This window comes from Panthera tigris, chromosome C2 (genome assembly GCF_018350195.1).
Source record: "Panthera tigris isolate Pti1 chromosome C2, P.tigris_Pti1_mat1.1, whole genome shotgun sequence".
Taxonomy (NCBI): domain Eukaryota; kingdom Metazoa; phylum Chordata; class Mammalia; order Carnivora; family Felidae; genus Panthera; species Panthera tigris.
In genome coordinates, this window is record NC_056668.1 from 150,941,674 (window position 1) to 150,962,389 (window position 20,716).

Here is a 20,716-nt window from a genome sequence, read left to right on the forward strand (position 1 = left end):
TGGGGGCACAAAGCACATGAAGCGGGAGGCCGGCGGGAGAAGTCAGGGGCCCGGTGTAGGTGGTGGTAGGAAAGGAAAACATTTGTTCTGCCTGGCGGCCTTGGGCCCCAGCTGTGCCCTGGCCTCGGAGGAGCTGGGGAAGCTCAGCAAAGTCAAAGCCACTGCCTGCCCCTTCCCCTCGCTCCGCTCATAGCCTTAGAGATCATTTGGGTGGAAAGGCCCATGACCAGAGAGGCGGGACAGTTCAACTCATGCCTGCGGAGGAACCAGGGCTGAGCGGGGAGGGAGGGAGGAAATGGAAATAATTCCAAGATCCTGCTTCGGGGGAGGGGAAAGGGCGGGATTCCACACCTGCACACAGCTGGAAGACCTAATTTTAGCTCTGCTTCCCCAGGCCCAAACACACAAAAGCCCCTGCTCATACTCTGCCTGCCACCCCCTTGCTCCCATCTTTGCAGCAGGGTGGGCTGCCTCAGACCAGACACCAGGCCCTGCAGAGCCTGAAGAAGGGTGCTGTGGGGAGTGCCCCGCACACCCAACCTCCTGGAAGCAGTGCTCGGCACCCGGGGTGTTATGTTATCAGAGACACAGGCCCCTGCTCTGCTCTGCTCACTCCGGACGGGCACGCACAGAACCAGGGCCTTGGCGGGAGACTAGTACATGTACCTTCCTGCCTCCTCCGAGCCACCTTCCCCACAGCCGTCCTCACTGTCCTCATCTGGTCTAACTGGTCCCCAATGGGACCAGCCGCACCCTAGTCCTTACCTTTCCTGGGTCCCCCCACAGAGACAATGAGCACACGGGACTCAAGCAGGATTGTCTCAACTTTGCAGTTTTGGTAACTGCAAAACATCTTTCGAGCATGTGCTATTTGCAGAACCCTCTGGAGGCCCCAGAAAGGAGCCGACTGCATCATTTGTCTGCTTCTAGGAAGTTAGCAGGGCCTCACAGGGCTAAGATGAGTAAATGCATGAATGACTGACTTACAAAGCAAATTAAAAGAACTGCAACAGCCTTGTGGGGTGGAGGGAACACTATCAGACTGAGAGCCAGAAAACCTTCCTAAGTCATATGCTCCTGGAGCCTGTTTCCTCATTTGTGAAATGGGATGAAGAGTAGCTATTCGACTGGTGCACTAAGTTCCGATGTGAAAGCACTTTGGAGACTGCAAAGCAGTGACATAGTCAAAGAGCTGGTAGCAACACATTACACAGTCTCAGGATTGGGGACAGATAGAATTGCGTCCACCTGGTCCAGAGCTTAACGCCATATTAAGGTCAGGCTGTGCCCTTCACCTTCTCAGGACAGGATGACCTTCATCAGTTACGGTCTTGGTCGGTTCCAGATGCGATAACGGCATCCTTAAGACTGGGTGGTTTACAAACGCATTTTTCTCACAGTTCTGGAGGCTAGGAAGTCCAAGATCAAGGTGCTGGCAGATTCAGTGTCCGATGAGAGCCCACTTTCTGCTTTGGCATTCATCTGTAGTGTTCTCACATGACAGAGGGGCAAAGGAGCTCTCTGGAGTCATTAATCCCATTCTTGAGGGCGGAGCTATTCACCCTCCAAAGGCTCCACCTCCTAATACCATTGCACTTGGGGATAAGATTTCAAGAATGAGTTTGGGGAGGGGACACAAACATGGTCTATGGTCACTGATAACAGGAATTCATAGTAACTGGCTACCATTTATTGAGGGCTTGCCAAGGTACATGTTAGCTTATTCAGTCCTCAAACAATCCTGCCAGTCATCCTCCACCTGTTCTCGGATCAGGAACCTGGTTTGGAAGGATAAACGAGGGCGGTTGCAGAAGGCTGCCCAGTCGGTAGGTGGGAAGGTGGGATGAGGACCCAAGTGTGCCTCGCCTCCCTACACACAGCAGGTGTCCCGAGTGCTGGCCCAGCCGTGCCGTGTGCAGCAAGAAGATTCAGTGGGCACTCTTACTGTCCTGGAGTGACAGCATTGTGTGACTTAGTGTTGCTTTCCCTTTTAAAGACATAGAAGAGAACTGAACTTAGAAAACATCAGAACACATTATTATCATCCGAATCCTACTGGGCGAGTGTGTGAAGGTTGCCGTATAAAATGTTTACCAAAGGGATCTTCCCTGGCTCTGTCTCCTTCGATGTTTTTAACAGGCCCGTTGAAGGCTTGTTTATCCAATCTGCAATCTCAAAGCTGGGAGGCAGAGCTAACGTGTCAGATGGCCAAATCAGCATCATCAGGAATGTGAACTCACTCAAGATGGGTAGAAACTACACTAAAACGAAATCTTAACGGTAGGGCATGCACACAACCCCACATTTGCGTTCCAAAACTTGGCTGAGTGCATGATGGGTAAGTGACGTGACAGTAGACCACGTGAAAAAGACCTGAAGCAGGTGGCTGGAGTGAGTTCCATCTGGACCGGTGGTACAGGAAGAGAAGTGGAGTATCCCTAACAAGGGAGCACTGGATTCAGCACTGCTATCACCGCATCTGATGCTTTGCCCAGACGTGGCTGCCACACCGTAAGGCCATGTAACATGATGGTGGCGGGTCTGAAAGGGGTTTGCTATCTCTAAAGGACCATCAGCTGAAAGCAGATGCCAGCCAGCTCTGTGTAGCCTGGGATGGCCACTGGGGCCTGTCACTGATCAGTGAGTTACAGGGACAGTTTCAGCTTAATGTTATGAAGCTCAATAATAAAGGAAATTGGGTACTTGGGGACCCAAAGCGATAGAAGAAAGTTCTCCCTTGATACTCATGAGCTCGTAGACCACCTTTCAGAGGATTCCTATCTAGGGAACATGTTTGTTGGGGGAGAGTGACAGCAAAATGGGGCATGGTCTGGTTCCAGATCTTGGGAGAATCATCAGAATTACCACTGTTGCTTCTTTAAAAAATATAGACTCCAGGGGCGCCTGGGTGGCTCAGTCGGTTAGGCATTTGACTCTTGATTCCAGCTCAGGTCATGATCCCAGGGTTGTGGGATGCATGCTGAGCGTGGAGCCTGCTTAAGATTCTCCTTCTCTCTCTCTCCCCCCACCCCAACCCCTGTCTCCCATTCACAGTCTTTTAAAAGAACTTAATCTTCAGGGTAGCTTGTGAAGCAGCCATCAAGTGCACCATTCTACACACTGGGAGTTTTGGGCCAAACTCCTGGCTAAGTACAAAGGCTTGAAATGGGATAAAATACTGCAGCTAGAGGAGGTGTAGGCCAAACTAAGGGTGAGTCTGGAAGAAATGCTGAGGATCACAGAAGATGTTCTTCACCTTGAACCCTATAGCCCTGAAGAGGTCTACAGGTGTCTGGGAATTAGCCTGCAGGAGCTTTGAACCCAAATTCTAAGCCCGAACACTCAAGACGTGCTCATCTTCAAACTCCACCAGCGGGCAAAGCACGTGTACAGCAAGGCTGCACGGGTGCTCCAGCTGAAGATTCGTGAAGAAGCACCTGACAACATGGTCCAGTTCCTGGCGGTTAATGAACTGGAGCCACGTGAGCTGCCGGGACATGTCCGAGTGCAGTTGCCCTGAGCTGGACCAGCTGGTGGACATCTGTTCGAAGTTTGGGGCTCAAGGGTCACGACTCACTGGAGCACTCTCTCTCGAAGCTCTCTCTTTGAAGCTCACTGGGAAGAACGTTCTAGACTAACAAAGACTACACATGACAACAAAATACAATAATCAAATCTTGACTGAGACATGGATATTCAAAACAAAAGTGTAAGACTTTTGGGGAAAACCTAGGTGAATGTTAAGACACTGTTCATTAGATGATACTGAATTCTTGATAATTTCCTTACAGATATGATAACGGTATTCTGGAAATATAGGGGGAAAGTCTTTATTCTTAGGTAATACCGGCCAAAGTATTAAAGAATAAAGTGTCATGTCTACAACTTCTTTTTTTAACCAATTACTTTTATTTTTTTTAATGTTTTTTTTTTTTTATTTTTGAGAGAGCAAGAGACAGAGAGCAAGCAGGGGAGGGGGCAGAGAAAGGGGGAGACACAGAATCCGGAGCAGGCTCCAGGCTCCAAGCTGTCAGCACAGAGCCTGACCCGGGGCTCGAACTCACCAACTGCGAGATCATCACCTAAGCCAAAGTTGGGACACTTAACTGACTGAGCCACCCAGGTGCCCACCCCCCCCCCCCAAGAACTACTTTTAAATGGTTCGAGAAAAAGAGAAAGCAAATGGGACAAAATATCAAGGGAGAGAGCATTCTGTACTCTCCCCTCAACTTGTAAGGACATTATTCAAAATAAAGTTGGGGGGAAAATCTCACATTCTGACGAGTCAGACATGAGGCCTACTGGACAAGACGGCCTGTTTCATCTGGCCTGAGAGCCGGGAGCCTGACGTCTGAAGCTGACTGCACCCTTCGTGGCTTACAGAGCTAGCGGTAAGTTCTTTGTCGGACACGGTCACGACAGACTCTTGAGTCTTGCAGTGTGGCATGAGGCCACAGTGACCCCTAGAGGCACTCTGCACTCGGGGGCTGACCAGCCCCTAGGCCATGACGGCACGTTCAGGAACACTAAGAGAAGTCCATTCACCACATCCCCACTGCACACCCCAAATTACACAGGCTCCACGCCGAGGTCCAGTTCCTGCACTTGGTCTTCTCCAGTGACCTGCGGGTTGGTCCCTGGAGGTGAGGCTGGACCTGAGAGGTGGGGCGTGGAGGCAGGCAGGAGCAGGAGTCCCGGGCCAGATGCGAGGCCCCCTTGACCACTTCCAGCAGAATGAACTGAAGGATCAAGGGGGAAGGCGGAGTGTGCCCAGGACAGGTAAGGGCACACAGGGGGAGGCTGTGCAGGAGTGAGCGGGGACAGCTTCAGGGACGGGCTGCTGATGTAAGTGACACTTACATGCTCCCAGGGATGAGACAGAGAGCACAGGTGACGGCAGCGCTCAGTCATTCCAAGAGTGGGGCTGCTCCGGGCTGAGCCCAGCCCTGCAGGCGTGCTCCCTCAAGATCACACCGTCTCTCCTCTGTGTGCTTCAGAGGCCTGACGGAGGGGCAGAGGTTTGCAGTTGTTTGAAGGTCAAGGTACAAGGCAGAAATGCTAGCCCGCAGTAAGGAGCTGGCACACCCATCCTACCTCTGCCGCATACAACACTGGTCAAATATTCTCGATCCGGAGACCAAAGAGCCTGGAGTCTCAAATAAAGATGTCCCTGGGGGTGGGGACATTAGGGAGTGCTCCTCACCTACAGATGGGGTTGCTGGCAGCAGGGCCCGTGCAGATGGCTATTCTTCCACAGCAGCCTTCCCCTTGGCCAGGGTACTCCCCTGAGCATCAGCGGACAGAAGGCGGAGGCCCAGACCCAGCCTGAGAACTCAGCAGACCCCAAGGAGGGACCAAGAGGATGGTTACTTGCTAAGGTGGGTAATATGAGCTTATTTGGTCAGAGGGGACAGACCTGGTGCTGGGAGTGGCTTACGGATCTCCTGCAGCTGCGTCCAAATAATCAGCAGGCCTACCAGGGGAGTCCCACCTTCTCTGCCCCGCATGCCTCCTACCTCTGTGAGTTGGAAAGGTGAAGCCTGGACAAAACGCTTAAGCTCCCTAATAAGCTCCCTAAGCCTTAATTTCCTCGTGTGTAAAATGAGGACAGTGGGATTCACCTCGGAGAGTTGCTGAAAGATAACACGTGTAAAGCATCGATCTGATCCAGGGGAAAATTCTAAGCTCTATCTAGTACTCACATTTCAGTTTGTTTTGGAGGGACTCTTAATGGACGTGTTCAGACAATTCAAGCCTCCCTCCTATAGACCAACACAACTTCTCCATGTTAAAATGAAGACTGGGAGACTGCATTTTTCGTTATAAGCATTTCTACTTTTCACAATGACCAGGTAGCACTTTTCATACTAAAAACCTAAGGCACCTAAATTTACTGATCTAAAAATCAAGATTCTCCACCGTCTAGGCGGAGGGTTAGGAGGGAGAAGAGCACGGGAAGGAAGTCCAAGGCTGAAGGAAATTCAGGCTAGAACAAGAGCACAGTGCCAGACGTGGGGGAAGAAGATGGGAGCTCACCTCCAGAGATGCATGCTAAGCGCCCGGGACTTCTCCCACAGAGCCGCCCCCTCATGCCGAGAGAAACACCACACCGGGAGGCCCCACCATCACCTCTCCAGTGAGGAGAGAAAGTAACAGATTTTGTGGTCACGGTGACATTTTGGCTCTTCATCCCTGAGAAGAGAGGACTGGCATAAGCTAATGGCGAACAGTGTGATAAAACACACTGGATTCGTCAGGCTACTGTGTTCTGACCCTCCCAACTTCTTTGTTTTTTGCCCAAATAAAGGAGCAGAACAAGGTCAATCACCACCATCTTACCTTTAGCTTAAAGCCTTGCGTTTCTGTTAGAGACAAACACACCGAACACCACAAAAACCGTTCTCGTAATACCACACGGAACCGCACTGATAGGACACATTTAGACGCTCCTGTGCCCTATTTTAAGGTATTTTGTGGCCTATACTTATGGTAGTCCCTGAAAGGATTCCATGTAAACCCAAATCTAGAGATCTGGCTCAGAAAAACAGCCGTCGTTTCCCCTAGAGATAATCAGAATGGTCTCTGAGCCTTTGGCCCAAAGCACCCCGTCGTCTGCTGCCCAGGTAGACAAGCAGGCACAAGGGGAGCAAATCATGAGCTGGCGACTCTGTGGGCACAGACCCTCGTTAGGTCGCTTAATCTGTGGAACAAACTGCTCACCTGGAAAGCAAAGAACGTATCAGTTTGGCACCATTTGGTCACTAAGAGAACTGCATCCCTGGAGGCAAGTAGGGGCTCTGATAAGACTCCAAAAAAGCAATGCCCCCTAACTTTCAAATATCTGTGATTATTTCTTCCCAAAGAGCTAAGGAGGGTTTAAGTCGGAGGACATTCAAGATTTGGTTCGATGGCAGACAAGCAATCTCTTAGCAAGCAGGCCCAGGATCACCAATCCCCATGTGTGTATATATGTATTTCTGAGTCAAAAGCCTCTGTGTGAGGATTATTTGAACCTACCTCACGCTGTGAGGTTTCTTCTCTGCCCCACATGCCTCCTACCTCTGTGAGTTACTTCTTTGGAAAGGTGAAGCCTGGACAAAACACTTAAGCTCCCTAAGCCTTAATTTCCTCGTGTGTAAAATGAGGGCAGTGGGATTTACCTCGGAGAGTCGCTGAAAGATAATACATGTAAAGCATTGAGCTTAGTACACAGAACACACTAAGCGCACAGAAAATGTAGCCGAGGGCTTCTGTGTGACACCCGTGGAGGACCAGCAGGTCTGTGAGAAGAAACAAATCTATGCCACTATAACACACGTGGACAGGACAGCGCACAGAGGACGTCTAAAAGCCACCTCAAAGAGCAACTCGGGTCCTAGAGAAAGAAAACACACAACACTGGACTTGAAGACAGCTGAGCAGATACATCACACGCAGTGCGTGACCTGGAGGCACAAAGACAAAATGCGTTCACGTGCTGACGTCCAGAGGGACACAAAAACAATGTCATCTTGTGGTCAGAGTCCTGTGAACTGACACAAGATCGGCACACAACCTGCAGACCTCACGGTTTCCTTAATTAGTTCCCACGTCAAATAAAATACTGATCTCTCATCTTTTGGATCTTTTATCTCTGGAGAGAAATTTAGTCTTACGTTTAGGAGTTCGTAATTTCTTTAAAGCCAAGCCACGAAAAATACATCAGCCTGGAGAAGACACACCGGCTTCGTCAGAGATGCTCTCGCACGTCTTCCGAGATGGCAACTAAGATGGCTTTGTCTCTCCAGTCAGGGGTCCTGACTGCTCCTTGGCTTGGAGTTCTTCTAGTTTCTTCTTGTAGCGGTTCATGAAGTAATCATCTGGTTCAACCCCTGCGTTCTTCAAATTTTCCATGACCTTTTCCAGTCTGGATACTGATCGGGCTCCCTCCATCTTTCTCGTGCTCAGGTACAGGGTGAACTCCTGGAAATCCAGGAGTTTGCAGGTGTCCACAGAGCAGATATTCCTGATGCCAACAGTTCTATCCAAATGAGGAAAAAACACCAGTCCGGATAACTTCTCCAGGTCCTGAAGACTCACTTGGAATTCACTTAGCTGGCGTTGGAAGCCAATGGCTTCATTGGGCACCACGAAGGCCCCTAGTGCCAGTGGTTCAGCGGACGCTGGGCTTCTGCGAGCCAGGATCACCTTATAAAGGTGCGAGGGGACCGCCACATTATCCTCACCGATCACCTAAACACAAAGCAGTCGTGTGAGCCATGCTAACTCGTGCTGGCAGTTCCCAAATTTTTCCTGAAAAGATTTTTAATGCATCTCTGAAAAGGCATTTGTAAGCTACCTTACCCACGGATTTAAATTCAACTGCCAAAGGTAAGAATAAACCAAAATTGAGATTCGCAGAGAAGATGAGCACCTAACAGGTCGATTCTGATCACATTCTTTAAAATAATGTCATCCCAAAGAGTAGAGGTCACATCCTCTGCTCTGTTTGTAGGACAAAGGGCAAAGGAATGTCATGAGTGAGTCCTGGGTTTTTAACGGGCAAGAAAAGCTGTCATTTTTCTCTTCATCACATAATCAGAACTTCTGCTGCTCTCTAAACATCCAAAGGTCAAAACCCGGCTTGGCAACTCCCGGCTCTAGAAATAAAAATATGGCTTTGGTTTATCAAATTCACTAGGGAACTCAACAAATAGCCCTCAGAAAAGCAGCCAGACGCACCACGTCGGTATTACTATCTCCAGTTACGCCTTGACTGTGGCTCATTTTTTAAATTCAATTAAGTAAATGTGAATGCCGTTAGCTCAGAGTTTTGCACACTCTTGGGCCAATTATCAAACACAGAACTTCAGAATGTCATCAAACCAAGCACTATAGAAAGGTATCCATACAACAGAAGAGCCAGAGCCAGGGTCAGGCCTGCAAACAACTTGGTTGCCTATGCAGGTTTGCTCTAATAATGAAATAACATTATTATGGAGCCTTTTCAAATTTCCTTCCAACTGGCTTAAAAGCCATATCCGTTTTCTGAAAAAGGAAAGCTGAACATCCATTTCCTTAATGGCCTCCAATAAAATGATACGATCCAACTACAATATGCAAGTGTACTACTGGCCCTCCCAGGTCCTTCCTTTGTACAAGTAGGCATTTTGCTCCTGATCAAAGCTGCTTGCTACAGGAGCCCCTGCTGGGAGCCCAGCTAAGGCAGAGGGATGAGAGCTACAAGGATTCTTTTCTGGTTTCCTCTAGCTTCTACCTCCATGGCACACAGCCTGAAAATGCCATGGCTATCTGCTGTCTGGCACGCACAGAGGTTCCACTGCCAAGACCAACGGCAGGGCTACAGGGAAGCCCCATCTACAGGATCGCTTTCTGCAACTACTGTCTCTGGAGTTACTCAAAGTGGCTGATCGGGGTTCACCTTAAAGTTTATGAAAGCACACAATCTATAGGCGCAAAACCCTACACCCCTCCAACATATCATTTATGAAGCTGAGGAAATGAACGTACTCTTCAAGGCAAAAACCATACTGAAGGTGAACTCTATAGAGATCTACAATGAGCCTACACATCACCAACAGATGTCAACTCAACAGAGCAACTCAGAGGCGCTATGGCTGCCGCTGCTGGAAACACAGAAAGGGGCAAGCTTTACAATGAATGCAGCTGGTGTCTGTTTTCAAGAAGCTTCCCATCTAGAGGAAGAGTCAACCCCACTGCTTTCACCAGAGGCAAAATGTGGTCAGATGCCAATACGGAGCACAAACAGCACTAAGGGAGTGGCGGCTAGGGAAGCCAGGGACCGGAACTGAGGGCACAGCTGCAGCTGAGCCATAGTTCACAAGGGCAGAAGTTTAAATGGGCTTCAAGTGTTAGCTGGGGAGCCAACAGTGAAGCAAACCCTTGATGCCACCTGGTGGACATTCTCCACCACTGCAGCACAGCCTCAGACCAACTATGAGGCGCCTTCGAGCCCATTGGCTTGATGGTATTCTCTCTCCATGGACTCTTTGTCTACAAACAAATAGCAAATTTCCAGAATGATTAAATGGTCATGCCCATCTAGTGCCAACCAGGGCTTCTAATCAGAGTCTTTAAATTCCAGCCAAAAGTAAAGAAGTTTGACGTTTTAAGATTTATAAAAATAAACCATTTCTATTAGGTTTTCAAAAACACACAATAGCCAGAGGACCTCCAATACTACTATCAAGAATCCTCATGGACACAAAAATTCCTACTAAGAACCACATCATGTGATTATTTCACCCATGACCTTCTCACAATATGTCAACAAGGAGGGGCAAAATACTACCCCTAGAAATAAAGAGAAAAATGAAAACTTAGTCACTATCTTCTCTGATTTAGTCTGCTTTGTTCTTAGGAAGTAAACACCTGTAACCTGTTTAAAATAGGAACCAGCAACATTTGGAAATTCTGAAAATCCACTCTTTCTTCCTTGAATTTAAGACTTTTAAAAAAATCGTTAAAATATTTTAGAGCTATCATCTTTGTAGACAACTCAACCTACACAATAAAATTATCCCAATTCTGGGAAAACTGGAAGTCTTTCACAAAATGTTTGTAGAAACTGCTAGGGACCGAAACCCCAGGGACTTGGTCAAGTCCTGGTTTTGCCACTAGGCTGCAAGTCATGTCCACTGGTACCTTCTTTCCCCCTTCATAAAATAAGTAGTAACTATCTTCATGCTGCCCATCTCACAGAATGGTTATGAAGATACAAAGATATGTTACTTAAAAAAAAAAAGTTTCAAAATCTGCAAGACCTATGTAAAAAGTAACTTTTGTAGTGGAGGTCATTCAAAAGATCAGATGTAATTTCATTTGGTACAAAAAACAGTTCTGCTGAGGGACTGTGGGGAAATATGGGATCAAGCATGATTAGATCAGTTAAAGGTGAACAATAGGGTTTCAGAAGGAAGCAGGATGGACACAAATGAGACCCTCGACAAAAGGCTCGGGGCTTAACATGACCTAAGTCTTCAGTAACAGTAAATCAGCACAAATCCTTGTCGTAGAAGATTTAGGTGTAAAAATACTCTGCAAAGGAAACCCTCACTGCTGTTAAACCAAAGAGCGTAGAACTCTTGTCAAGACTGTAGCAAAACTGGAAATCAATTGGGTGTGACTAGGAAACAAAATATAGACAACAGCCATAAAGCTGGCACTCACTCACGACCTAAAGTTAGTTTTTGTACCTGCTGGCCTGAGGTGTCCTTCCGTCCAAGAGACAGAAACGACAATTTGCTCTCGCTGCCCCAGCTCCACACACACAGAACTGGAGTGCCAGAAGAGACAGGCAACACACAATACTCGGGCTAAGGCTGCCATTTGTCAGGTCACAAACATACACCTACTGGGCCTTAAATAAAATTAAGCAGCAGCATGAAGAAAACACAGGTACCTGCTAGAATCAGTATATATAAGATATCTGGTTACATTCCCTGGTAAGACAAAAAAAGAAAATCTAAAAGTAAATCTGTTAGACCCATCAAGAGACCAAGCCCTTAAAAAATCAAGACAATTGGGGTGCCCGGGTGGTCAGTCAGTTGAAGGTCTGACTCTTGATCTTGGCCCAAGTCATGATCCCAGGTTCGTGGGATGGAGTCCTGCGATGGGCTGCACACTAAGTGTGAAGCCTGCTTGAGATTCTCCCTCTCACTCTCTCTTTCTCTCCCCCCGCGCCCCCACTCTGCCCCTCTTCCCTGCTCACACTCTCTAAAATAAAATAAAATAAAATAAAATAAAATAAAATAAAAATAAAATTAAAAAGTCAAGCCAATCAAGTGAAAGAAAGAAACCATGTCAGTGTGATAAACAGGGACTCCACACCTTTGAGGACAGACGAAGAAGGAAAGGAGGGAGTCAGAACATGTGGCAAAATCAACAGGCAGACAGCCAACCCTTGTGTTAGTGTTAAGCCCGTGCAGGAGCTCGGGCAGCAGCACAAAGCCCGGGAGACAGTGCTGTGCAGGCTGGGCACCTGCTCCGGGTAAGGATGGGGAACCGCCAAGTGTCAGTCCAACCAGCACCACCTTCCCACTGTCCCTTCTACTTGGGAGATTTAGGGTGGGAGGAAGGAGATACTTCACCAGTAAAATAATTTATTTTTGAATTAAAACAGATACGGACATGAATAAAAGCTCTGCCTAAAGATCAAACAGGAAATTCAAAAGAAAAAAAAAAATTACTCCCTGATCACTTCAGGTGATGCCTCAAGATTCCTGAAAGCATGTTTCCCCTTTCCTCCCCCTCTAGGAATCGGTTTGGAATGAGTCTGGAAAGTAATGCTGTAGAATGAAAACGCGGACTGTTGAGTACTTCTAACATTACCACCACCACCACCGAGGTGACAAATTTGAAGCTCACTTTCTTGTCAGGTCAACTATCATGTTCAGGCCAGAATCTTCAGGTATGTTTCACTTGTCTGGAATCAATCTCTTCTTGAAACAGGCACGTCAGAGAAAGCACATGGATGACCTCAGCTATAATAAAGGGGGTGATTCTGATTAGAGCTGTCAGATGACTCACTTCTGATAAAATCACTGCGACTAATCCTCCCTTGGGCCCACATTCACTCAAGTCCTATGACGCTCTGATCCTCTCCTGCATATTCTAACAGACATTTCCGCCTGGCTAGCAGGGATCCTCCCCTTGGCCCATTTTCTGTTATTTTTGCATGCTAGCAGATATCACTTGCAACTGCTCTCCATTTTCACCATCTTTTACCTCCTGGCCTTAAGCTGCTGTGCAGGAAGAGCACAGCAGTCCCTTGACTGTAGACTTTTGAGAGCTTCAAAGAACAATGCTATGAACGACTGGCAGTTCTCATACACGTAGGCAGACCCATGTTTGGATCTCCCCTTTGACAACTACTAGCTATGTGACTTGGACTTGACCCCTTAAAACCTCAATTTCCTTGCCTATAAAAAAAGACAACCACTACTTCCTTGTAAGAACTGCTTATGAGGACTGAATGAGATAGAAGGTCTAAAACTGCTTATATACTGTGTGGTAGGTCCGGCCCTCAATTAATACCAGTTCATTTGCTTCACTTCCTGTACAGTATACACATACATGCCTCATTGCCTAGAAAGAAAACTAAATAAACACCATTTTTATTAGCTATATGCTCCTAAAATAAGGTTCAGAACATAGTTGTAAACAAGCAATATTAAACGGCTGGGTCTGAGAAAACAAAACACTTTCCAGGCATTCTGAACTGCCATACATAATTGCAAGATATTCCCTTGAAAACAGTTCACAACTCACATATTTACCCTGAGGAGAACAAACCAGTCTCTAAGGCTGGGCAGTGCTGCACCCCCTTTCTCAGCATCACTAAACGACGTGGTTTTATCCACAACTATTTTCTTATGAATAGCTAGAGAACAGCCCGACTGTTTTTTAGCTGGGCATTTAAGGCTTCAAACACCTGGCTCCAACCTTTCCTGTTATTTTTGTCTCCTTCCCTATCTGAGCGCTTTATCCCAACTGTCTGCAGAACTTACTGTTTTCCAGCACATATCCTACCTTCTCCTATCTCTTCCCCTTGCTGGCTTTGCCTTCCATGTCTCCTTTCTTTAACCAAATTCTCCCAAGTTTACATGTGTGTATATATGTATATGCACACGTATAAAATTTTGGCCCAACTAAATTCTTGAAATGGCAAGCTGAAACATTTTTTCCTAAATAATTTACTAAAGGATCATATTTTGCTTTCATGATAATAGATGCACTACAGGCTTCTAACTTTAAAATTCCACCTGAAGTCGTTTGATCTGAAAAAATAATGCCATGTGTAACAAAAGCTGTATTACTACAGAGAAAATGTTAGTGAAAATACAAATATAACAAAGTAAATCACTTCGCTATGAATCTTAAGAAAATGAAAACCTATATCCCTCCCCAGGGATATAGATTCCTATCAACATTCAACTGCACATACACATACATAATACACAGAGTTAAGTGCTTTATTTATAAGCAGGGTGTATAAATCTCCACAAAAAAAAAAATACAAAGGAGCAATGAGGATGGAGAAAGAAGGTCTTCCGAACAGTGAGCCACTAAAGGCATTAGAATTTGTATACTATGTTCTTCGGGGCTCTCTCCACCCACTTTAAGCTAAAAATAAATGTGGTGAACACACATGACAAGCCAACAGCAGACGAGCACTCAAGAATCAACTTGCCACCCAGATCCTGGTTTCTAAATACCAATCCCCATTAAAAGGAACCAGGGCCGTGGAGAGAAGGCTGATCCCAGAGTCTGGCCAAGATGAGCCTTGGAATATCACATTATTCCAGAAAGTAGAAGCACTAAAAATACAACGAGGATGTGTCAAAGCACACGGGAGACAGTCTAAAGGGGCTCCCACTGGCCAAATCAAAGACAATTTGAGCATCAAAATGAATACACAGCAGATCGATTAAAACTCACTGAATAAGTAAGAACCCATCAATTCACACTGATAATAAACAAGAAGGAAAAGCTCTTCCTTACAGCAGAACATCAGCTAATAAAAGTAGAAGGAAGAAGAATTAGAAAATCATTACTTGGCAACAATTACAGCATTAATTGATTTAGGCCAGAATCTTCAATGGATCGAAGACTAGCAGGTGACAGTTTGAAGAGGAAAAGAATACTTAACACGGCCTCAAAGGACTTCCGCAGACAGCTGATTAGATTCAAAGGAGCAATGCTAACTCAGCAGTGAAGAAATCTCGAGAGAACCCCCTTATCAAGTGATCTAAGGTAAGATCAGCAATAACAGGACAACCCGACAGCACACGCATCCTGCGATGATGCACCGGGGTGCACACAAGCTCACCTCTGAGGTGTTCCGCCAGAAACAGAACTGAATTTAGTCAGAGGAAACGAGAGATAAACTCAATTTGAAGAACATACTACAAAACAACTGGCCTATATTCGTCAACGTCAACATCGTTAAAGACAAAAAGGCTGAGGAACGAACTGTTTGAGATTAAAGAAGACTAAAGAGACACGACAGCTAAATGCAATGCACGATCCTAGACTTCATTCCCTATCAGGGAAAAAAGGCCGCGTGACGCACATTATTGAGGCAACCGGCAAGATGTGAACATGGGCTGTGCTGTGGATACTATTCTTAGATGCCAAATTTCATGAATTTGATCACTGTACTGTGGTATGTGAAAGAACGGAGTACTTAGGGGGAAAGGGACAAGATATCTGCAATGACCTCTCCAATGGCTGAGAAAATCCTAAGAATAGGTGCATGCATACACAGAGAAGAGGGTGCAAACACTGCAGAGAGCTAACAAGTCCAGGTGAAACAGGTAGCGGAGTTCTCTGTTCTTGCAACTTTTCTACAAATTTGAAATTACTTCAAAATAAAATGTTACAAAATACCAACGTGCTCTGCCAAAGGCTGTGCAAAAAACTAATGAATAAGGATTAAAGGAGGTTTCCAGTTCAAAATGGCAACCTGGGCTGAAGCCTTTGCTCCTCTCTCCCCCAGTTAAAAAAATATACATAGATCGGGGCATATATATATGCCACCGGGGGCTCAGTCAGTTAAGCGTCCGACTCTTGATTTCAGCTCAGGTCATGATCTCACAGTTCATGGGATGGAGCCCCACGTCCAGCTCCATGCAGACACTGCAGAGCCTGCTTGGGATTCTCTGTCCCTCTCTCTCTCTCTCTCTCTCTCTCTCTCTCTCTCTCTCTGCCCCTTCCCTGCACTCACTCACACTCTCTCAAAATAAATAAACATTAAAGAAAAAAAAGCTAAACCAGCTTATGTCACTATCCTGATCAAATAGCGTCGTCGCACCTCCCTGAATTCGATCCGGACCTCTCCCCGTTGCCTCCCTCTAACTGCCCTCCTCTTCAGTGCTCACTCTGCTCTAGCCACGTTGGCATTCTTGCAGCCCCCCGAATACGCCAAGCTAATCTCACCCTCATGTCTCTGCACTTGCTGGAAAACTCCCCATAGGTTACTCTCTTACTTCACTTAGGTTTCTGCCCAATCTCGTTTCCCCTTAGCAGCCAATCCTTTCCTTTCCAACTCCGTGTTTTCTTTTGCCATATGGCACTTTGTTTACTGTGTATGTCCTCTCCACTATAAGTTTGTTTACAGCTGTTATCAGAAATACCTAGAATAGTGCCAGGTACACCGTAGGAGCTTAATAAATATTTGCTGAATAAAGGGAAGGAAAGAAGGGCGGGTGGGAGAGAAGGGTCGGAAGGCAGGAAACAAGCAGTTCGTATTAGAACAGAAGTCAGAGGGCTCCAAGAATGATGTCTTCAAGAAGAAACTGATTAACCTTTTTAAAAAATAGCATGATGGTAAGGCTAAATGGTCTGAAATAGAAAGGAAAAGCACCGTATTCCATTCTTTAAAATGGAATAAATTTATTTGTTTTTACATTTATTTATTTTTGAGAGTGAGACAGAGCATGAGCAGGCGAGGGGCAGAGAGCGAGGGAGACACAGAATCTGAAGAAGGCTCCATCCGGGCTCCGAGCTGTCAGCACAGAGCCTGACACGGGGCTCGAACCCACGAACCCACGAACCGTGAGATCGTGACCTGAGCTGAAGTCAGACGCTTAACCGACTCAGCCACCCAGGTGCTTCATTTAAATGGAATAAATTTAAATGGTAGCAATTATAATACCCTGCCATCTTTATACCCCACTTCTCAGATTTTTGTTGTTTATGGAAAACCTCTCTCAAGTGGCACAACTTAATAATACAGGATTATATCTACTTCTCCACAGATCCAAACATTCTAAACATTCAGAGTACTATATATGCTGCTTTTATACTTTCAACGGAGTCAGGATTCTAAAACTCAGAGACCAACGAGGGTGAGACAGGAAATATAAATGGATGAAATGGACCAGGTGATGACTACGGTGAATGGAAAAAGATGTGTTCCATTGAGAGAGAAAGCTGCTACTACATATGCCCTACGGGAATATGTGCCAAGTGTTTGAGTCATCTGATTTTTTTTAAGAGAAGCTAATACCTGGATTTTTAAAAAAAATTTTTTTTAAGTTTATTTATTTTTGAGAGAGGGAGGGAGTGAGAGAGTGCACACGAGCAGGGGAAGAGCAGAGAGAGAGGAGAGAGAATCCCAGGCAGGCTCTGAGCTGTCAAGCATGGAGCCCAACGTGGGGCTCAAACTCATGAACCGTGAGATCATGACCTGAGCCGAAATCAAGAGTCAGATGTTTAACCAACTAAGCCACCCAGGTGCCCCTAATACCTGGATTTTTTTGTGAAACCTCCCAATTATGAAAAATTAGCAACTAATTCAAAAACAACACACTGTGTTAACCAAATCAAATAATCTACATGCCGGATGTGCCACAGAAGGCCTCTGTCTGAATCTCTGCTATAGGCGAAGCTCAGACCAAATTATAGCAGCAAACGCAAAAATAAATGCCATAAACCTTGACAATACATAAGTAATAGATTAAGAAGTAAAGATTTAAGTATATTACATAAAGTTTATGGTGCAAAGTTTACCGACAGAAGAACTAAAAATATCATGAATGACATAACGGGACAGTGGGTGAAGTGAACCAAAGAAAATTCATGCATTTCATAGTGAAAGCATCAACAGAGACCATTTAAATTGGGCAAATCAAAATTAAGAAACACAGTTTAGCACCCATTATTCTCAGACAGGTAGATAAACAGCAGAAGAACTAGGAAACTGGACAGTGGGGCTGGGACGGGAAACTGTCCCTCTCATACCTCTTATACTATCTGATTTTCATTACTATGCACATAGAGTTCCATAACAATAAATGTTTAAAGTATGGATTTAAGGCTCATTAAAAGATTGTTTGGCAACTATGGCTTCAACATGAGGGGGGAGAAAAAGCATCCAGATTAAACTATGTTTAATGTAAGCATCTAACTTCACAACTTCTAACATAACACATAATTTATGAAAAATAGATTCAAAAGTTGTTTGGTTTTTTGGGTTTTTTTTTTTTTTCTTTTTTTGAGGTAGAGTGAACGAGCATGCCTGTGAGCGGGGAAGGGGGCACAGTGGGAGAGAGTGCAGAGTCCAACACAGGGCTTGACCCCACAACCCTGGGATCATGACTCGAGGCCGAAATCAAGAGTCAGATGCTCAACCAACCGAGCCACCCAGGCACCCGTCGAAAGCTTTAAAATTAACAGAAAGGCATCTGCTCTCTAAGGTTCTGTGGATGAGAAAAAGGAAGAAAAAAAAAAAAAAGAAATTCTGCCTTACTAAAAACTTCCTTACTAATTCCAGGACCGTGCCCCATGCTTTGATACACATCAAATTAACACACATGTCAAAATAATAACCTTGTATAATTCAGTCCAAGTGTACTGTATCTTTCAGATATTATTTGAAGTTCTTGATATGACTATGGGCATTTCCTGATTTCAGTACAAATGAAGTTTACTTTTCTGTTCTTTTGGTATTATTGATTTCTGATGGTTTTAGGGATGAGAAAAGTCATGATTTCTGGACTCCAGACGGACTAGCACCAACAGAACCGGAGGCAGAGAACGTCACTGGAGGACTCTGCCACATCGCAGGTGTCCAGAGCTTCAGCAAAATCTGATTAAAAGTTATTAAGAAAGTTGTTGACTCAAAGAAATGGAGAGAGAGGACTCACAGGATGTGAAATCCAGGGAAGAAGGGAGAAAGCAATCAAAAGTGTAGTTTGAGGCATGTCATTTACAATTCTGTATACATCCTCCTCCCACATGACAGGCACTTGAAGGCTTGCTAGATTAAACATTTGCCAGTGAGCACGCATAGATCCTATAAATTAATACGGATATGGAAAACTAACAGGACAGGTCCAGAAGCCCAGAACTTGAAAAAAAGACCTAAGACCAATAGGGCTTTAATGCAAAAACAAGAAAACAAGACTATTACTCAAAGTATACCCTTCAGGAAGCTGACTGTGACTGCTCTCACACATTTCATCACCATGACACTAATTTGGGTGAAGACAGATGACAGGTCTCTTTTGAAACTCTCTTTAAGGCCTGGATAGCAGTCACTATTTAGGAGAAGCAAGGTAAGTCTTTTTAGTGGTTAGTTTTATATATTCCAGTGTAATGAAGAATTCTGGTCTAGAAAAGATATATTAAAATATATGTACATATACATGTTTCATCCTAACTTCAAATTTAGAATTTGCAAGATTAGCACAAAGAACACCTGTGTGTCCTTCACAGCTTCATCAACTGTTAACATTTTGCCCACTTTGCTTTATTACGTTTTTCCCCTCTGTATTTCTCTTTTCCCTAAACCCTTTGAAAATAAATCACAGAACCATCCTTCAGGATGCATTTCCTAAGAGCAAAGACATTCACTTACATAATCACAGTACAACTATCAAAATCAGAAAATTAAACACTGACAAAATACAATTATCTAATCTACAGGCCTCAAACGTTGCCAACTGTCTCAATAACGTCCTTTTTAGTATCATCTGTTTTCTGATCTAGGATCTGATCTGAAATCACACAATGCATTCTGTTTTCATGACCGATGAAGCTCCATTAATCTGTAATATTTAGTTGCTCAAGCTTTGTCTTTTACAACGCTAACATTTTTGAAGAGTACAAGACAGCTGTTCCACAGAATGACCCTCAAAGGAGTTTGCCTGATATTTCTGCACAGTGAGACTCAATGCTATGCTTTTTGGCCGAAATATCACAGAAGTAACATTGCATTCTTCTCAGTGCATCACACCAGGAAATACAGCTTATCAGTAATCCCATTATTGACAATATTAACCTTGATCACTCGGTTAAATTTCTCCACTGTGCAGTTACCACTTCTTGCTTTGTTATTAATAAGTAATTTGTGGAGAGGTTCTTTTAACTATATAAACTTCCTACTTCCCTTCCCATAAAACTTTCACTCACTAGTTTTAGCATCTACTGATGATTCTTGTCTGCATCACTTATTACCATGATGGTGGCAAAATGATTTTTCAAACTCATTCTTATAAATTTATTAATTGACACTCTACAGTCAGAAGTTTTTCCTTACACTCATGTATTTACTTATTTATTAGAAGTAAAAACTCTCCTCCAATTCAATAGATGTACAGGCCATTATACTGTGATATCAAAGAGCCCCAGACACGGTAAGGTGGAAGGCCTGCAAGCGGATTTCTATGTCCTTTTGACGTGTCCTTACCATATAAGCACTTCTTGCTTTCTGGCACAAGATGTTCCATTTTGTACTTTCCCTGTACCAGGCCTGGAATCAGCCACCTTTCCACATGCCAAGTTCTCCAGGTAGAAGATGGTTTTTTATTTTTTATTTAAGGATTATTTTAGGCTAGCTTTTTTTTTTTTCAGTTTATTAATTTATTTAGAAGAGAGAGACCACATGCAAGCAGGGAAGGTGCAGAGAGAGAGAGAGAGAGAGAGAGGGAAGGAGAGAATCCCAAACGGGCTCTGAGCTGATAACTGATTACTGATAGCTGACATCATGGAGCCTGACACAGGGCTCAAACCCATGAACCATGAGATGGTGACCTGAACCAAAATCAAGAGATGCTTAACTGACTGAGCCACCCAAGTGCCCCATTAAGTTTTTATTTTGAGAGAGAGAGAGAAAGCAAGCACGGGTTGGGAAGAGGGGGAGAGAGAGGGAGAGAGAGAATTCCAAGCAGGCTCTGTACTGTCAGTGTGG

At 45.0% G+C, this 20,716-nt stretch overlaps 1 protein-coding gene across 2 annotated transcripts in view; it reads right to left on the reverse strand.

The window, feature by feature from the left end:
* Window positions 1–4,132: 4,132 nt before the first annotated feature.
* The window catches only part of EXOG (exo/endonuclease G), a 29,189-nt gene continuing 12,605 nt past the window's right edge, over window positions 4,133–20,716 (reverse strand). Inside the window, exons 6-7 of one of the 2 annotated variants that reach the window (XR_006207778.1) lie at window positions 7,656–8,232; window positions 4,133–6,192 (exon numbers count right to left, since the gene is read on the reverse strand). Coding sequence is in view for 1 of the 2 variants with exons in the window: in XM_007081020.3 (XP_007081082.1) it covers window positions 7,765–8,232 (468 nt within the window). In the remaining variant the exon portion in view is untranslated. Of the gene's footprint in view, window positions 8,233–20,716 lie in introns of both variants that reach the window. The other variant, XM_007081020.3, reaches the window with a different exon arrangement.